Genomic DNA, 19,093 nt, shown 5'->3' with positions numbered 1-19,093 from the left:
GGTCCTTCGGACCCCCGCTGGACTTTAGCAAGTCTTGTGGGGTCAGGAGGCCCCCCCCAAGCTGGCCAAAAGTTCCTGGAGGTCCAGCGGGGGTCAGGGGAGCGATTTCCCGCGCGAATCGTTTCGTACGGAAAATGGCGCCGGCAGGAGATCGACTGCAGGAGGTCGTTCAGCGAGGCGCCGGAACCCTCGCTGAATGACCTCCTGCAGTCGATCTCCTTAAAACACTGTTGATGTTATTAGGAGAAGGCCTCATCTCAGTCACACATGCAGAACATAAACAGACTCTCACCAAATACAGAATCGAGCAACCATAAAGTAGAAATACAAACGTGCAGACAAAAATTGAACTGGAAACCGCAAGAAGTCAGACTTTCTATGCAGTGGAACAATGAAAAACAGAACCATCACCATTCCTCAAATATCAAACAATAAAATCAAGAAATAATAAATATATAGCCATAATACTAAAAAACATACTAATAATATTTCAAAAAATGCTGATGATAAAAGATCAAATAATAATAAACTCATATACAAGTTCTTTTAAATGTCCCAAACACTTTTTACCTGCAATAAAAAATGGAGCTGTGAATAATCAACCGGATGAAGAAGGATCGCTAAATGTTTCAGAATTACTAGAAGTTTCCTCTGAATCCCAGATAGAAAAAAGGGGTACTTTGATGGTCAAATTTACATTGTCTTCTGATAGAGACAATATTAAAGTTATTTCTTCATAAAAGATCCTCTCTCTACCTGGGACAGAAAATCCAGATGTATCCAGACGTATCCAAGACGACGCAGCAAAGGCGTAAAAGATTTTTGACCCTTGCAACTCAGGCAAGAATTCTTGGGTGCAAATAGTAATTAGGTTCCCATGTAAATGTATTATTGTTACGCTCTCCTCCTCCAGAGGGAAGGAGTTAGCAATCTGTTATCGTTCACCCCGCCAGGAGGGCAGAGTTAGTAATCTGTTAGCGAACTGCTGTTAGATGCTCCTGTAAGGGAAGGAGGTACCAATCTGTTATGGATCAACTCTCCAGGGAAGAGGAGTTGGTAATCTCTTCAATGATACTCTTCTGAGGAGAGGAGCTAACAATAGGTATATTGTACTTCACTACTGAGATAGCAATCTATCATGCCTCCGCTATGGAGTAGCAATCTGTTATATATAGGCTGCTGGCAAGTCCCAAAGAAAAAGAAGGTAGCTATCTATATAATACTTCCGAAAGCGGTGTTAGTGGTCGGTAGTGGTTGGCTCCCACAGAGTGATAGTAGTGTAAGGAATGACCACTTGGAGGGAATGGTGAATCCCTGGGCCGATGGTAGATGACAGCGCCCCCAGGAGGAGATCCTGAGAGGAACCACCAGCTAGGCTAGAATATGAAATAAACACAAATAGTTCTTTATTAAGCTGGAAGCTGAACCACCAGTGGTGGCAGTAGTGAGTCGATGTGTTCGGTAGGGCTGAAGTCCTTCTGATACTGGAATATAATCTCTGGGTCACTGAGCTGTGTAGAAAGAGACTAGAAGTAGTGAGTAGACAGGGTATACTGGATACAAGATGGTACACTCACAATAGCAGATGTCTTGCAATGGTCTCTATGCCACAGAGAGTTCGGTATATTCAGGAACAGGAGCCGTAGGCAAGCACTGGTTCCTATAAACAGTCTGTAATAAGAATTCACAATAGCTGTATATGAAATGGCATCTAGAGTAGAAGAGAGTCTGTAAAGGATTCTAGGAACATAGGCCCTCGTGCAACGAGTACCGGTTCCTATCTGCAATCTTGCCAATATAACTCTCAATTTCCATACCTGCGATAACATCTTGTGGAACGAGTACCGGATCCCGTCTTGGCAAACTGAAATCAAGAAGAGAGAGCAGAGCCCCCGTGGAGGGGTACTCCTGGTAAGTTTGAAAAGGCCAAGCAGTGGAGAAGGATTCCCCTCGCTGACTTGGATCGTTGTTGCAAGTATCGTGGACTGCCGAAGCAAGTCCTGTTGAAATTCCTTGCTAACTCATTAGAGGTTAGCAAACAAAGACCTTTTAAAGTGAAAATGGATGATGTCTCTATGGGGGGACGCCCCCGAGGTTCGCGCCCTTGCTGATACAAGTCTGGAGCGCGCGTGTGCCCTTACGTCATCAAGAACATGGCGGATCCATAGCGTCAAGCCAGCCCGGGGACACTGGGACCAAGAGGCAGGGAGAAGCCATGGCTGCAACTGTCTGTCAGAGCCGAAGGGAGTCGCTCCCAAGGTAGAGAGGGTGGAGCGAGGGGCGAGAAGAGGCACGAACGCAACAATTATGAGGGTTAATCGGGTAAGATATATATTCTTTGATCCGGAATAATTGGAAAAATAATTAGATTCCATCAAACCCAAGGAACTGAGCATTTTCCAACATCCTCAGATGTAGTCAGTAAATGAGTAAGATCTGTAACCTCACCTTTTTTACTATGGATATATATATATATATATTGTATAGTCAAATTTTTGCTCAACTGAAGGATCTCCTTTGATTTGTTTTGTAAGAGGGTTATATGGTTTAGATTTGATTTAAAGAGTTTGGAGTAACTATAAATTTATTTCCATGTATACCCGATTTTTCTATGACGCAAGTATTTGATGTCTATAAAAATTGAAATGCATAAAAATAAAATAAAATAAAATAATGTCCCAAACACCAATAAAATATTTTAAAACAGCAGACACAGCAAATAACACCTGAAAAATAAAACTAAAAAGGATTTTAAAAATTCACGCTCTCCATACCTGGGAACTTTGATTTCCAATTGCATTAATAATGATTCTCCACTTGACCTAAAAAAAAATTTATGGTTGATAGCGGAGTTAATTGAACTTTGATTTCCAGTCATCTCGACATTGTCATGGATTAGTGGAAGAGGGATGCATAAACGTTCTCCTCTCTTTCTTATATACACACACACACATACAAGCTCATACACACATATGCTCCCTCTCAGAGAAACTCGCAGGCGTCTCCAGCTTTTCTTTGGTTGGGATACAAGCAGCCACCCTCATCTTCATTTCAGTTGCTGGAAGGTTGGAATCCACCTGCAATTCCATTGTCTCTCACATACACACACAGCTCACATTGATACACATGCACACACTGAAGGCTGACCTCCCTCTCTTTTTTGCCAATAACCTCGGAGCCTCTCTTGTTCCTCTACTGTCGCTGTCACTGAGACCGCGTGGCTATTAGGGAGGCGTGATCGCTGCTACTGGCACTGAAGTCCATTCTGCTGCCTCCTCTGTGCAGGCCCCGTGGGCTTCCAGTTCCTCCATGCTGATCTCGTACATGTGAGATCAGCATAGAGAAAGTGCTACTCTTGCACATTCCCAAAGATAACATATGCCAATCACTAAAAATTCAAAAATTATTTTATTTTTTACCTTTCCTGTCTGTTCTTAGTTTTCTAATTGGCTTTTTTTTCCCCACCTTCCCTTTCTTGGTCTTTTGCCAATGCTTTCAAGGGGTCTTTTTTTTTGTTTCTTCTTTATCCATCTGTCTTCTTCTTCTTTTCTTCCCTCACACACTCAGGATCTCATTCTCACATGCTGTCTCTCTACACACACACTCAGGCTCTCATTCTCAAATACTGTCTCTCTCTCTCACAATTATACACACTGACACAGGCTCTCACACACCACATGCTGTCTCACACACACTCTCAATCTCATATGTTCTTCTCATACACACTGTCTCTCACTCTCACATGCTGTCTCACACAAACAAACAGGCTCTCACTCTCAGTTTCTGTCTCTCACACACACAGAGGCTCACATGCTGTCCCTCCGGCCATACAGGCTCTCAATCCCACACACAATCTCTCAACTCACTCTCATACACACATACTCTACATACAGGGCCTCACCTCTTGGCCTCCTCTTTGCAGGTCGCCACGAGATAGGCTCTATGGCAGCCCTGACCTTCTCAGGCTGTTGCAAGGTGGGATCCATGGTGGTCCTGCTACTGGGCCTCCTCTTCTCGGGTCTTCACGAGGTGGGATCCACGGCGGCCCTACTATAATCGTTACTGCTCCTCTGCACGTGGCCAATGCTCCTCCTCCTTCCTACCTGCATGGCTCCAGCAATGTTTTCTTCCGGGGCTGCACAGGCAGGAAGGAGGAGGGGCACCTGGACTGAATTTTTTTTGGGCCATGGTGGATAAGCTGCACCATGGCACCCCTGATCAAAGTGACATGCCCCCCCCCCCCCCGGTACAAAACTGCTTCTTGCTTTTTCTGCCGTCAGTGGACTCAATCCACCGGCGGCAGAAAAAGCAGAAATATTCTGCCGCCAGTGGGATCAGGTCCACTGGTGGCAACACGGGCCTCTCCCTGCTCCCGACCCTGCCCCACCGGGTGTGCAAACCGTGCAATTGCACGGTTTGCACACCCGGTGGTGCCAGGCCTGGACCTATTGACAATTCAATGGCATATAGTGTATCAATTTTCAAAAGGCCACTTGCACACATAACGTACATTTACACATGTAAAACACAGTTTTACGCTTTTAAAAAAAATGTGGAAGTCTTGGCTTTTTTAAATGGTTGAGAGACGGTCCTGTGTATGTTGGTTGGGATGCTGTTCTCATTATTGGAAGTCAGAATAAAATGTGATTTAGAGTTGTTTTAGCCATATGAGGTATAAATGAATAGTGACCTAGAGTGATGTTTTAGTTTTAGTTGATGGCCCTAGGACATTGGACTATCCCTGTTTTTGTTTCTTTTATTTTTGTGTTATGCAATGTTGGCATGCTAGTAGCTGTTTTAAACTGCATCTAGATATGATTATAAGTACCATGTAATGTTTCTTTGCCATTTTAAATGTTTTTAGAAAGATGGAATATGGAAAATAAAGGGTACAAAGTGCTACTACATAACAGCAGATTTTTTTAAGATACTTTGAAATATTGCTTTTGTACATCAACTCTGATTACGGGCGAACAAGAAGCAAATCATCACGGCAGAGAGGAACCCTAGAAAAAAAACCAATCTGCTAGCATTATGACCTTTGTGGGTTTTACTCTACAGATGAATTGCTGGCTTTGTAGAAATGAATTCAAGTCAGGAATCCATCCAGGCAACAGACTTTACATGAGACTTGTAATTTACAGAAATATCTTTTAAGCATTTTCTTAGATAGAAACATCAACAACAGAAGAAATAATAGTTTCTCTGATTTAACTTACCAGATTTGTATTCGTACTTTGATTCCATCTACATCTATTGTCTTCATTTTGAAGTCTACCCCTATAAGAATTAAGAACAAAAACGACATATTAAACTCTATTACATCAATTAAAATATTTTCTTGCAGATTATTAGGATCCTATATCTGATATCTTAGCATAGAATAGTTTATGTGTTTATGTGCTGTAGTTGCTGCCATTTAAAATAGAAATTTTGCATTTGGTTCATTCATTTTGGATTTTACGTCTGTAAAATATTTTTATGCACGTAATTCTTGACTCTTCACCCAGAGTTATGCATATAGGGGTCGATTTTAAAAACACGCGCTTGCCGGCATGCACATGTTATAAAATCAGATGGCCACGTGCATGTGCGAGCGGCGTGCACAGGGGGGGTGAATTTTCCGTAAATATGTACGGCGACACAATCAGGCCTCCCCCAGTTCCCTCCCAGTCCACTCCAATTAAGGAGCGGACTGTGAGGGAACGTTCCTACCCCCTGCCTAACCTTCCTTGCCTTTCCCCTCTTTACCCCGACTCCTAACCCTACCTACCTACCCGAAATTTTATTATTTTACGACTTACTGCTCCTCCAGAGCAGAAGTATTTTACGAGTGCCAGCCGGCTAACGGCGCGCGCTTCCCAGCCGCTGTCCCGGCCAGCCTCTGTCCCACCCTGTCCTGGCCTGCCCCTTTTTTCAGGGACTGGCACTTGTGCGCATAACGGGGTTTACGCTCGTGGCTGGGCCTGTTATAAAATGTGTGCGGCGCACGCAAGGCCCAGCCACGCACGTAATCCACGATATTTGCGTGTGTAGCCCTTTGAAAATTAGGCCTACAATTTCTGTTTTACACACACAAAAAATTACAAGCCTAAAATCCGAAACTAATGAATCAAATGCACATCCCTAATTTAAAATACTAAAGAATCATGTGTAAAATGCCACCTAATGTGTCTAGAAAGGCCTTCTTTCCTTATTACTATTTTCATTAAATAGCAGCACTCAGGCACAATAGAACACAAAGGCACTGCACAAAGGTACATGAAAACCAATAATTAACATATAAGTCTAATAATACTTGATTGCACTCCAAGACATAAAGTGCACTTATTGTTAACGATTAGCAATCTGTTTCAGGAACTGATACACAGGATATTTATTCCAAGCAAAAAACATCAAGTGCTTCCACAAACTAATATGTGTGTTCTGTATCAGTCTTCTTGAACTAGGTGCCAACAGGTCAGATCACTCTGGAGTTTGTTTCAATATAGTCATGTTTCTCAGTGAATAGTATACCAGATCCAGAGCATTGCAACTAGGATGCTAGAGTGTAAATGGACCTGATTTACTAAGCTTTTTTTCCATAGACACAGAATGGGAGAAAAGCCTTAGTAAATCAGGCCCTATAATTTATTAGCTATTTTTCAGATACAGAAAATTGATTGAACCTTTATTTCATTTATTTGTTTCTTAACTGTTTTCAAAACTAATGCTCAAAATGGTTTACAATAATAAAACAGAATATACAATATTTCAATAAATTACAAAACAATAAAATGTCACAAAACATAAACAGCACAAAAATATCAATCACAGATACAACAAACATGAAACATATCAAACCAACCAGGACAAAAGGAGCCTGTAACGTCCTAACTACTGCAACTTAAAATACTATTAACAGATGCCATTGTACTATCAAATTTCCTACATAGCACAGAATACTAGAATAACCAAGATTTTAAAGTTTGTCTAAAATTCATAATACTGTATAATTAGGATGTGTTCTCAATTTTTTTAAGCTGTTAAATTATTTAATTTTATGTTTTGGTGTATTTGTATATTATGTTATTTGAGATATTTTATTATGTAATTGTGAAATGTTAATATTTTTGTAAATCCGACCAGAGTCCTATGTGAAAGGACAGTATTTATTTATATTTATTTATTTGTTTATTTATTTAAAAGTTATATACCGCTTTTACAATATAAAAATTAATCAAAACGGTTTACATATAAAACATACATAATAGATATAACATCTCAAACAATATATTGTAAAAACTAAAAACAACAAAACATACGAAAAAAAAAAAATTACTAATAAACTAAAAATAATATCTAATCTAGTATTCAGCACCAAACCGCATAAGTATATTTAAGTAGAGTTGATGGGTTGATGGAGGAAGAAATGAAAAGAAAAAAACAGAGTCTTGAGGAGCTAATTCTACAGTCTAGGGATCTGTAAAGGAGAAACATTGATTCGTCAGTCAAATCTAATCTTTTTGCTTAGGGTCAGAACAAATTCTCATTGATCTAAGACTTCCAAGAAGAAGAATACAAGAAGATAATACAATAACGAATAAGAAGAAAAAAAAAAATAATAATGAGGAAGAATAATATTAATAATAATATTATAAATAATATTAATAAATAATTATTAATAATGATAATAAAAATTAAATAATAAAAATAAATATTATTATATTAATAATTAATAATAATAAAAAATAATTAATTAATAATAATACAATAATAATACAATTGATCTAATACTTCCAAGCCACCCCTAATCTCCATCTACACTATGGTTGACCTTATCTTCTATCGTTTTACTTGTGTGAATTAATAACCTGTCCTTTCTCTTCCTTCTAAGCCAAGTTCTTATCACCTTGTTATATGTAACTGCCTTTCAGCACCATTGTTATAGTTATGTTTACTTTGCACCCCTGTTTTATGTGAACCAGCATGATGTGACTGATGTCTTGAATGCCGGTATATAAAAATCTAAAATAAATAAAAATAAATAAAATATTTGTGAGCATATCTTCTGCCCATTCCTTCATAATCTTGAATTCCCTTCTATCACCTCCAGGCCCATATTTCCAGTTAGGCATAGTAACATGTGTCTAGAGGCTCCTGGACCTTCATGCACACCAACCTCCCCAGCCAGAGGTGTCTCCCTGAATCACAAGTGATATCATGGAAATGCCAACTGCAGTGGACAAAGAAGAAATTGCATTTTTTGTAGGGGATCTCCTCTCTTGCTCTTGGGATCTTTGGAGGTACGCCCAGGCCTTGGAGTGTGAGAGCTGTAATTCTGGTCCTAATCATCATCACTTGCAAGCTTTCCTTTCCTACTGATATTTGAATTCCCTAATATAATCTTAAAAGTCCAGATCCTGACCTTTCTAGCAACCCAAATTCTTGTTGCAAGTATAAGGAGCTTGAATATAGGCATTTTTAGGAAGATGATTGAACTGAATATTTATGAAAGCGTTAATGAGTGGAATTACTGTTCACAAGTTTCAAACTTATGCTAATTTAACCATTTTCTTCATGTGCTACCCTGTGTAGAGTATATGCACCTGCACTTTCTGTGCAACCATTGATCAGATACATTTTGACACAGACTTCTTGTTAAACATTTTGGGGTAGATTTTTAAAAACTGTGCGATCGCGTACTTTTGTTTGCGCAGCAGGCGCAAACAAAAGTACGCTGGATTTATAAGATACGCGCATAGCCACGCGTATCCTCTAAAATCCTGGATCGGCGCGCGCAAGGCTGCCGATTTTGGGCAGGCGGTGCGCGCCGAGCCACGCAGCCTGCCTCCGTTCCCTCCAAGGCCGCTCCGAAATCAGAGCGGCCTCGGAGGGAACTCTCTTTCGCCCTCCCCTCACCTTCCCCTCCCTTCCTCTACCTAACCCACCCCCCGGCCCTATCTAAACCCCCCCTACCTTTATCCATGGATTTACGCCTCCCGGAGGGAGACGTAAATCCACGCGCGCCAGTGGGCTGCTGGCGCGCTGAGACCCGACCCGGGGGCGGTTCCGGAGGGCGCGGCCACACCCCGGAACGCCCCGGCCCAAAACCACGCCCCCGGGCCCACCCCCGAAACGCTGCGTCCCGCCCCCAAACGTCGCGTCGTTCGGCCCCGCCCCCGACACGCCCCCAACATGCCCCCGTCCTAAAACCCCGGGACCTACGCGCATCCCGGGGTTCTGCACGCGCCGGCGGCCTATGGAAAATAGGCGTGCCGGCGCGCAAGGCCCTGCTCGCGTATATCCGGGTGGATTTACACAAGCAGGGCTTTTAAAATCCGCCCGTTTGGATGTAATTATGTAAGCACCAAACATACTGTTTCCAAAAGTGTTTGCCAGATAGGTATGTAGCCTCACCTTCCTTGGGTCTCACCTTCCCAGCCCTGGAGAGTATTAGTCCAGCTCTGCCAGGATAGAGGATCACTCAGAGTCTCTAGGTACTGGGGGCTAGGGAACAGGATCACTGGAAACACCCAAACTGGGCTGAGGACAATCCCATAAAAAATCCATCGACTAGACATTAATTAAGCTCCAAAAAACAGAGGGGTTCATATTCAGCTGCTGTCAGCTAAGCTACATAGCTGTATAAAACTATCTGGCTAACTAAGCCTGTATATTCAGTGATTGGGTGCACTGCTGAATATACCTAGGTATCCTAAAGTCTATTAAGCTAATTTTAGGACAGGTCTATGGCATGACCAGGTCTTAGCTGATATTGGCATTAGCTGGATAAATGAACTTATTGAGCTTACTCAGCTCCTCCCAGTTACGCACCCCTACCCCCCCCCCCTCCAGAATGCCTGTAACTTATCCAGCCAAATTAGCCGTTATAATAAGTTATCTTGATAGAATTTATCTGGATAAGTTCCCAAATGTTCTTTATCTGGATAATTTCTGAGTTATCTGGCTAATTGCTTCTCAATATAGTTTACTTTTAAACATAAGTAGTTCAACAACAGAAATATCAGATTCAGTTCACAGTCCAGTTTCAGTAACCAGTTCAGGAAAACACTAGTCAAATCTCAAAAACACAATCCACTCTCTTCCAACCTCTAATTCCATCATGGTTACTCTTCTTTTCTATTTTCCTAGGTCCTCTATGGTCCCTGATGAAACAAAGTCTCTTTGTAATTTTTCTCCCCAAAGGCTTTTAGCAAAATTTCTTTTCACAATTCATTTACCCATACCATATTCAGAATGGCTCCCAGCACCCGCTACTGAAAGGCAGATGCAATTCCCTACCCCTCACTGATCATCCACACAGGCACCACTTTCCTTTAGGTCCTACCAGCCTCCACTGCAACTTCTCTCTATTACTTCCAATCAGCTTCTTACTCTTCTCCAGCCTTTGGGCATCTTAGACTCTATTTCCCTCCTTAAATTCCCAGAGGTCCATATTCAAAAGCATTTAGCTGGATAAATCAGAAGTTATCTGACTAAATAAAGATTTGGCACTTATCCAGCTAAAATGTGGCCAGATAATAAGTTACTGTGAAAAACGTTTGTGTGTGTACTATTACTGAGCTTTTGTTTTTAATAAAAAAATTTTACACCTACACGAACTGTGGAGTACTCTTTATTAATTATAACCAGAAAAAAATTTTTGTAGAGGGGTTGGAAGGGTCTCATATAATCGTGTAGGCAACCCTTCCTCATTTGGCATGTTATATTCATAGAACCGCCAACCTCCTCCGTTTTTTTTGTGCCCTTCTGTGCAAATATTATATTTCAAAACTTCAATAATTTCTACTATGTTTAGAATGACATCCAGTACAAAATGACTCAACTAGATGCAGGTTATTCTTTGTTGTTTTCAAATACCACGGCACCACCATTGATATTCAATCAACTATGATCTCTGATCCTTCTCTTGTGGAGAACTAACTCTATTCTTATTGCTGTATATCAGATCACAAGTTATCAATATCCCAACATGTACATGTTTCGGATGCGGATGAGTCCTTCCTCAGGGGATGTTCCGGCGAGTGATGTTTAAACCCGCTTCTTAACGTGGTGCCCCGCTCCAATTTCCTGGTATGTCTACTCCATTGGTTGGGAGACTTTGCTGATAGCAGTCCTTACTGATGGCAGTCCGGATGTCAATATGAGACCCTTCCAACCCCTCTACAAAAATTTTTTTTCTGGTTATAATTAATAAAGAGTACTCCACAGTTCGTGTAGGTGTAAAAATTTTTTATTAAAAATACAAAAGCTCAGTAATAGTACACACACAAACGTTTTTCACAGTGAGTGAACCTTTTTGGTTCCTTTTTGATTTTTGGATTATTAAACACTGTGTATGTGGCATTGATACATTCAGATAATAAGTTAGCCAGCTAGGATTTAGATGGATAAGGGGTCATTTATAGCAGTAGAGGGGACCAGAAGGCTCATCTGCATACTGCTCCCAGCATCCCCCGAGAGAGGCATCCAGAGGTCACTGCAAGCAATCCAGGGATTGACTTCCACAGCCCCAGTTCCAGAGGCCCCGCACCCTTTGCAGTAGAGGAGGACCGGAAGCACGCGCCATTAGGCACGCGATGCTCAAACCCTTCAATTAACTAAGTGAAGATTACTTTAACGGTGGTTAGAGAGGATTGGTAATTATAGTTTTCGGAAACGTTTGGACTTATAAAAGTTTGGTGAAAGGTGAAATAGAGGGATATATTCTTTAGAGTTTGTGTGCCTCTGAGGTAATAAGCAAGCTAGAGATAGTTAATTCTAGTGTATCTTTCCTACCCACTCAATCCTTTATTTTTAGGCATGAGACACTTTCTCATTAAAAATCAATCAGTGTCATCTAAATCATACTATTGTACCTGCCCTTATTGCAAGTTTAATCATCCCCTTGTAGGACACTAGCTGATTAATTAGTAAATTCACCTGTAAATTTAAAGTACTCTCATTCCAACTCCCTTAGTATCCTAAACTTAACTAGGAACTTAATAAAACTAAGATGAAGGCAGCAGTCCAGCAGCAAGAGGGGGGCTTTCCAATCTTTTACATTGAGTGTCACATGTATGATTTTTTACCCACCGGTGAGAGATTGTATGTGTGCACTCGGTGCAAAGATCTCCTGCCTCTCAGGGAACGAGTCCAATCTCTGATGGCTAGAGTAGCAGATTTGGAAGAGCTGAGGCAGACAAAGAGGTACATTGATGAGACCTTCAGGGACATAGTAGCCAAGTCCCAAATCCAGTCTGGCAGACCCAGTGCTGCCTTGGATCAGAAAGATCTCCCAGTAGGAGAACATCACCCTGGTATAGCAGGAAGTGATCCTGTAACAAGGACCTGCTCTCCAGCTGATGTATTGTCCTCTCACACTGAGGACAAATCTCCCAAGGCTACTGCCCAGGAGGGAAGGGTTAGGCCAGCCATCATGGTTGGTGATTCAATTATTAGAAATGTAGATAGCAGGGTGACTAGTAGACGTGAGGACTGCCTGGTAACTTGCCTGCCTGGTGCGATGCTGGCAGACTTCATGCGTCACCTAGATAGGATTATAGACAGTGGGGAGGAGCCGGCTGTTGTGGTACATGTGGGCACCAACAACATAGGAAAATGTGGAAAAGAGGTTCTGGAAGCTAAATTTAGAATTTTAGGTAGGAAGCTGAAATCCAGAATCTCCAGGGTGGCATTCTCTGAAATGCTTCCTGTTCCATGTGCAGGTCCCCAGACGCAGGCAGAGCTCCAGAGTTTTAATGCGTGGATGAGTCGATGGTGCAGGGAAGAGGGATTCAGTTTTGTAAGGAACTGGGGAAATGTTTGGGGAAGGGGGAGACTTTTCTGAAAGGATGGGCTCCACCTTAACCAGAGTGGAACCAAGCTGTTGGCACTAACATATATAGCCTATATGTAAAATGTAGAACTTTCCAGACTGTATGGTTCATCTGCAGTGCAAGAAGGTGTGAATGCAGTGTGAGTGACAAGGGGTCTAGTCCAATAAGAAGATGTATCCGGGTAAGTATAAAAGGTACTGTTTCACAAGGGTTAAAGGCTTTGTCACTGAGGAAGGGGAGTATCTGGATAGAGCAACTTTTAAACTATAACAAAGGGGAAAGCTGACAGTCACTCAGCAGTGCATGGTTTGGAGAAATGTATCCTTGAAGGATATTAATGAAACAGGAGAGATAGGGCATCCCAACAGAGAGGTTCCAATAAAAGCAAACGTAGTCCATGTGCCTATATGTAAAAATTCACCGAAGCTAATGATTTCCAAATTATCCCTAACAACTGAAAAGCAGGTTGTCAATACACAGCAAACAACTATCCACCCCAGGGAGGGCAGAAAGACTGGACATAGAATCTGCTGTCATTAATCTATCTGAATATCCTTTGACACCTCTGCAACAGAAGGTTTTGGATAAAGGATTAAATTTTGTAGTATCCCAAAACACGATCCATTCCAAACTGCCATCTAATGGCCAATAGTGCCATAGGTAGAGAGTAAAATAAATAATCTTCTAAATAATACCATAAACTGCTTTTCTCAATAAGTATTTACTGTGTTCTGTACTTACATAAATGAAAAATGTCCAGTTTTAAAAAAAGCCATTAGGCAAGGGATTATATTGTTGAGACACATCTAGTTAATATCCCAACTCATTTTACTCAGCTATTGATTCATACTCTTACAGCTGTAACATAAAAGAAAAAATACATGACTAATTCCTGTACCATCAACTATGAGTCACACAGGTGAACCAGTCAATGAAACCAATAGTTCAATGCTAACAAAAGATCATAATATATTATGAGGTGTAAAGTGGCATACAGCAAAAAAAGACAAAATGTAGTCGGCATGGCAAGGGTAAATGCAGAGTATATTAAGAAAGGGAAAGAAAAGCAGAACATAAAATCCACCATGTGCTGCAAAATATGCTTGCAACAAATGCACTGCATAGGGATCAATAAAGCTATCAATAAAGATGGTCTTTTTAAACTTCACATTTTAAAAAAACTTAGACCGTTTCTTCATTCTGGGGATTTTCGCACAGTGCTTCAGGCTCTGATTTCTCCAAAGTTGGACTATTGTAATGCGTTATGTTAGGAGTACCAAATGTCACTCTTCGCCCTTTACAGCTACTTCAAAATGCAGCAGCCCGCCTTTTGTCTAATAGGAAGAAATTTGATCATATTACACCAGTTCTGATAGAACTCCATTGGTTGCCGATTCATGCAAGAATTCAATACAAATGTCTAACTCTTATTCATAAGACAATATATGGGGATCATTCCGAATGGCTTAATGCCTCTCTCAGGATCCATACTCCGGTTAGAAATTTAAGATCTCTGGGAAAAGCATTGCTTACAGTTCCTTCTCCAAAAGCGGCACATTTGAATTCAGTTAGAGATAGGACTTTGTCTTTGGCTGGTCCTAAAATTTGGAATTCCCTTCCTGTTGATATTAGAACGGAAACTTGTATCCAGAAATTTAAGAAATTGATAAAGACTTGGCTATTTGAACAGGCTTTTAGAGTCAAGTTGAGTTATTTAACATCTTAGATTCTCTTATTGATTATATAGAATTTTAGTGTTATTGTTTTTTAAGTTAAATTAATCTATTTTTAGATTTTTTAGTAATATTTATGTTTAAGATGTACTATATGTGTATTAAATAGACTTAGAAATGTCTTTTATAGAGATTATAAATGTATGATGTATTTATTATTGATGTTAATTGACAAAAATGTGCGTCTCTATGATCGTATAGATCTGTATTGACGTTTTACTCTGTTAACCGTCTTGATTTCTTTTGAGGAAAGTCGGTATATAAAGATTTGTAAATAAATAAATAAATAAATAAATCAATAGTACAAATCTCACCTGAAAATGACAGTAAATTGTGATTTCTACTAGTTGTAGAGCAATATTGTACCATATTTCTTTACATTTTCTTAATAAATTAAGCCATGTCTCTGAATTAATTTCTGTGTATATAAATTGTATGGCAGGACAGATTCATTACTAATCCAGTCATGACTGCATGTCTAAAATCAGTTCCATTTTTAGAGAGCCTTCCAAAGATGGTGGTCACAGCAGAGATGGCATATAACACATCTGCTAATCAAACTCAAAGGGCTTAATATCTAAAACAATGTTCCCATTCGCTTACATGGGGAACCTCCTACGCCCTTCCACCCACCTGGTGCCACTTTGGCTATTTCGCACTATTGTCTTCTGGGACCTACCTGCCTCACATGGTCCAAACCACAAAATGGCTGGAGTGGTTCCAGGATGGCAGAAGGGAGTTAAAAAGTTCTTTGTGCAGGTTAGTGGAAACATTGATCTAAATGTGTTTAACTCATCCTGTACTTATGGCAAAAGACTATTGAAAATGTGACCAAGAATTTGTGGCAAACATATATTAAAGGAAATAGAAAAAAAAACCTGTGAGTAAATATCTCAGCTGGGACTACAGCCATCAACCAATCTAGAAGCAAAAACTACCAATCAGTCAAGGGGACAACCCTCTGTTCGTTAAGCTGTAAATTCTGTTATCTTTATCAGCTGTAGTTTTCACTTACTACTGGAGGAAGGAGGGTTTCATCACAATATGGCTGTGAAAATTAATACCCTTTTTAATTAGATTGTTTCCATCTTAAATCAGATCATGAGCCACTTAACCATGCTTGAGGGGAAATATATGAGCCACAGTCAAGATTTTCTGACCCTTTTTTGACCTGGCAGCTCTCTCCTGTTCCTTTGTACTTCCAACTAAATAGGAACCAGAGCTGGAATCTGGTGCCATGAGCTTTATTCGCAGCTACTCAGGGAGTTTTCCCTCTATTTTATATTCTGACCTATTTTGAAACACCTGCAGTGCATAACGAATCTCTATTGAGGATGGGACTCACAAATGGATATCAGAGACCAGAAAAGCCAGTAACCAATAAATCTTCCAATGGTACTGACATGGATAACAATTAAATTATCTTTGCTACTAATTTCCAACATGCTGTGTCCTACTGCTGCAGCTGGTCCTACCTTCCCTCTACTAATGGCTGGAACAGCATGCATTGCTTGCCTGATTGGTTCAGGAGCATTATTAAGTTAACCAACCCCTAAATCCTAAGCACCTCTTTGAAGTATGCTCAGAAGAAAATCTCCTAGCGCCTTGCATACCTCAAGCATGGAATCAGTCCTTGGGCCTGGCACAGGAACAGACATCATACATCTTACTAGTCATATTTCTGCAAGATAAAGATTCTATAATGTGCTTGCATATATGTAGCCCCTGTCCTGGTTATTGCTTGGGACATGAGGGTACACGGGAAGGGTCACAGACTATGCAAGGCCCCATGATCTCCCAGGGTTTCCACAAAGAGGGGAAAAGCAAGTCTTTTCAAGATCCATAGGGCATTGGTCTCTCTGGAGCTCTCCTGCACACCAAAAATCACACTTCACTCCAAAAACTCTTGTTCAAAATAAAGTCTTTATTGCAAACTGGTGGCAGGAAACAAAGTCCAACAGTGCACTAAATAGTGCATCACACTGTACACAAAGTCAAAAAATACAGAAACACAAATTTCAGTCTCTTCACATACTTCTTCCCACAAGGATAAGCTCTATGGGGCAGATACCCTTCCAACCTAGGCCCTCCCAGTACCTTTTTGGTGATCAAATCTTCCTCTCTGTTCCTCTATCTTTTGGCTCTTAGTGGAATCTCTGGCTGCTGGATCTAGTCAGTCAGCACGCCTGGAGATTTTCCCGGGGAAGGCTGCTTCTCTCTGGAACCTCCCAAGACATTTCTCTCTACTGCATTCTGTTTCTAGAATAATCCCTCCTTTCTATGGGGTCCTCAGATGCAGTTTCTTTGCACAACCCTTCTCTCTGGATTCTCTGGAGTCCAGGATCTTACCCCTATTGAGCTCTGTAACTTCTCTTTCCTTTCAGACACCCCTTGCCCTATCCTTGTGGAGGGACAACCTACCCAAGGAGAGACGCCTGTCCCCTCAGCCTTCAGCTGAGGTTGAACTCCCCAAGTCACATGATCACAGGACTTCTATTAGATCGCAAATTCCTCCAAAATTGGAGTGGTACACTACACTAACACACCTACAATACACTGACCTCACACATAGGGACAGGATCTGGATGGAGACCTCTGACTCACACTGATAACTGGAAGACCTGTTGAGGACACAATTGCCATTTCACTAAAGGGCAAATACTTCTAGTAAAGGGCAGATTTTGGCTTCTCCTATATTCAGTAATTAAATAAATCTCTGTAAGTACATTTTTAAATGTTGCACACGTAAAAATTAGCAGTTGTATTCATAAAATAGCATATACGCGACTGCATGCTGTTTTAAAAACCACAACATACATGTGTAAATCAAGGTCTGTCAGCAAATTTGCATGTGTAAAAAAGGGATGGACCAGGGTCATTCCAAGTACAGGCAAATATTTAAGTGAGTGCCACATGTGCCAAAGTGACACATGTAAGAATTTTACTTGCATATATTTTCTTCTGCTCAATATCTGGTGTAAGTGATCATAAACATCTTAAAAGTGAAAAAAATGACTGGGTAGAGGGCTGTGTGAAATGATGGGGACTTCAGACTGAAGAACCAGGGGGCTTTCTATGAGTTGCAACTGGACTGGGTGAACTGGTAGACTAATTGGTAAAATTGGTTATTTTATTGTGGTGTGTACGTCATAAAATCCTCTGAGTTACACGCGTAAAAGCAGACCACTGAGGGAGAGGGGGGAGATAAAAGCATCTAATTAATAGGGATGTGTACTCATTAGAAATGAAATAAGAAATGAAAACAAAATTTCCTATTTCATTTCTTTCTCAAAACAAAATGAAAATCCAACGAAATTTTGTTGGGTTTCACATTTCATTTTTAAAACAAACAAACAAACAAAATAAAAGTCACCCATCAGACCTAGGCCTGAGGCCAGAGCCTAGCCTAGGAAATAGGCTGAGGACCAAAGCAAGGCCTGTGACCTATGCTAGAGCACAATCCTGTGATCTCAGCCTAGGCCTGGGCTTGACGCCGGGACCTCGTCGGAGATGTGAGCAAAGGCGCAGACTCCAAACCTTTTGCTGGGGCGGAGAAGCTTCCCAGCCCTCACTTAGGGGTAGATTTTAAAAGGTGCGCGCACGCATCCATGTGTGTGCAGTTCCCAGCGCATGCACATGGAAGTATGGATTTTATAATCCGCACGCACATGTGCTGGCGACGTGTGCAGTGGGGGATTTTTAGTAAATTACGTGCAGCAACGAAATCGGGCCTTCCCCCGTTCCCTCCCAGTCCACTCCAGCTAACGAGCGGACTGGGAGGGAACTTCCTTACCCCCTACCTAACTCCCTCCCTCTTCTGCTCTCCTCCCCATACCCTAAATCCTTCCTATCTGTCCTTTTTTTTTGTTTTTGAACTTCAGGGCCGGAGCTGAAGTAAGTTGTGCACGCCGGCTGGCAGCCCAACGCAAGGCATCAGGACAGCATACAATAGCGCTGACCCAGCCCGCCCCCCCCCCCCAACCCCGCTCCTCACCACCCAGACAACGCCCTTCAGTCCGCTCCTTTTTAAGGGCCCGGCCCTTGTGCGCATATCACAGTTATGCGTATGGTCGGGCCCTTTTGAAAATGCGCACAGCGTGCAGGGCCCAGCCATGCACATAGCTGCTGGAATGTGTGCGCATGGCCGATTTAAAAATGTAGCCATTATCTTCTCAGTCAGGAATCTTGACACTGTCATCCAGGCACTGGCCCGACACAGAGGCCCAGCATGAAGGCCACGTCCTGTTGCCAGAGTCTCGGCATACGCCCAGACCCAGGACGTTGGTGTACAAGAGGACGTTGGTGTACAAGAGGATGTTGGTGTACAAGACCTGAATCCTGAGGCCGGATTCAGGTCTTGTACACCAACGTCCTCTTCTTTCTTCTTTAAATTGATGGAGTTTGCTGGGGACACACCAAAATTACTGGTACCGTCCACCTCAGCAAATGGCACCAGTTTGGTGTACTGCCATTTCACTTGAAACGGATCCCCATTTGAAGCTAATAGGAAAAGGAAATTCCACAATAAACACATCAGTG

At 41.5% G+C, this 19,093-nt stretch overlaps 1 protein-coding gene across 1 annotated transcript in view; it reads right to left on the bottom strand.

Annotated features, from left to right (window-relative positions):
* RAB15 (RAB15, member RAS oncogene family) overlaps positions 1–19,093 on the bottom strand; it is a 424,110-nt gene that overhangs the window by 106,098 nt on the left and 298,919 nt on the right. The window contains exon 2 of the mRNA XM_029598894.1: positions 5,220–5,280. Coding sequence (XP_029454754.1) covers positions 5,220–5,280 — 61 coding nt within the window. The remainder of the gene's footprint in view (positions 1–5,219; positions 5,281–19,093) is intronic.

Source organism: Rhinatrema bivittatum, chromosome 4 (genome assembly GCF_901001135.1).
Source record: "Rhinatrema bivittatum chromosome 4, aRhiBiv1.1, whole genome shotgun sequence".
Lineage (NCBI taxonomy): Eukaryota > Metazoa > Chordata > Amphibia > Gymnophiona > Rhinatrematidae > Rhinatrema > Rhinatrema bivittatum.
This window is presented reverse-complemented; position numbering and strand designations above follow the sequence as displayed.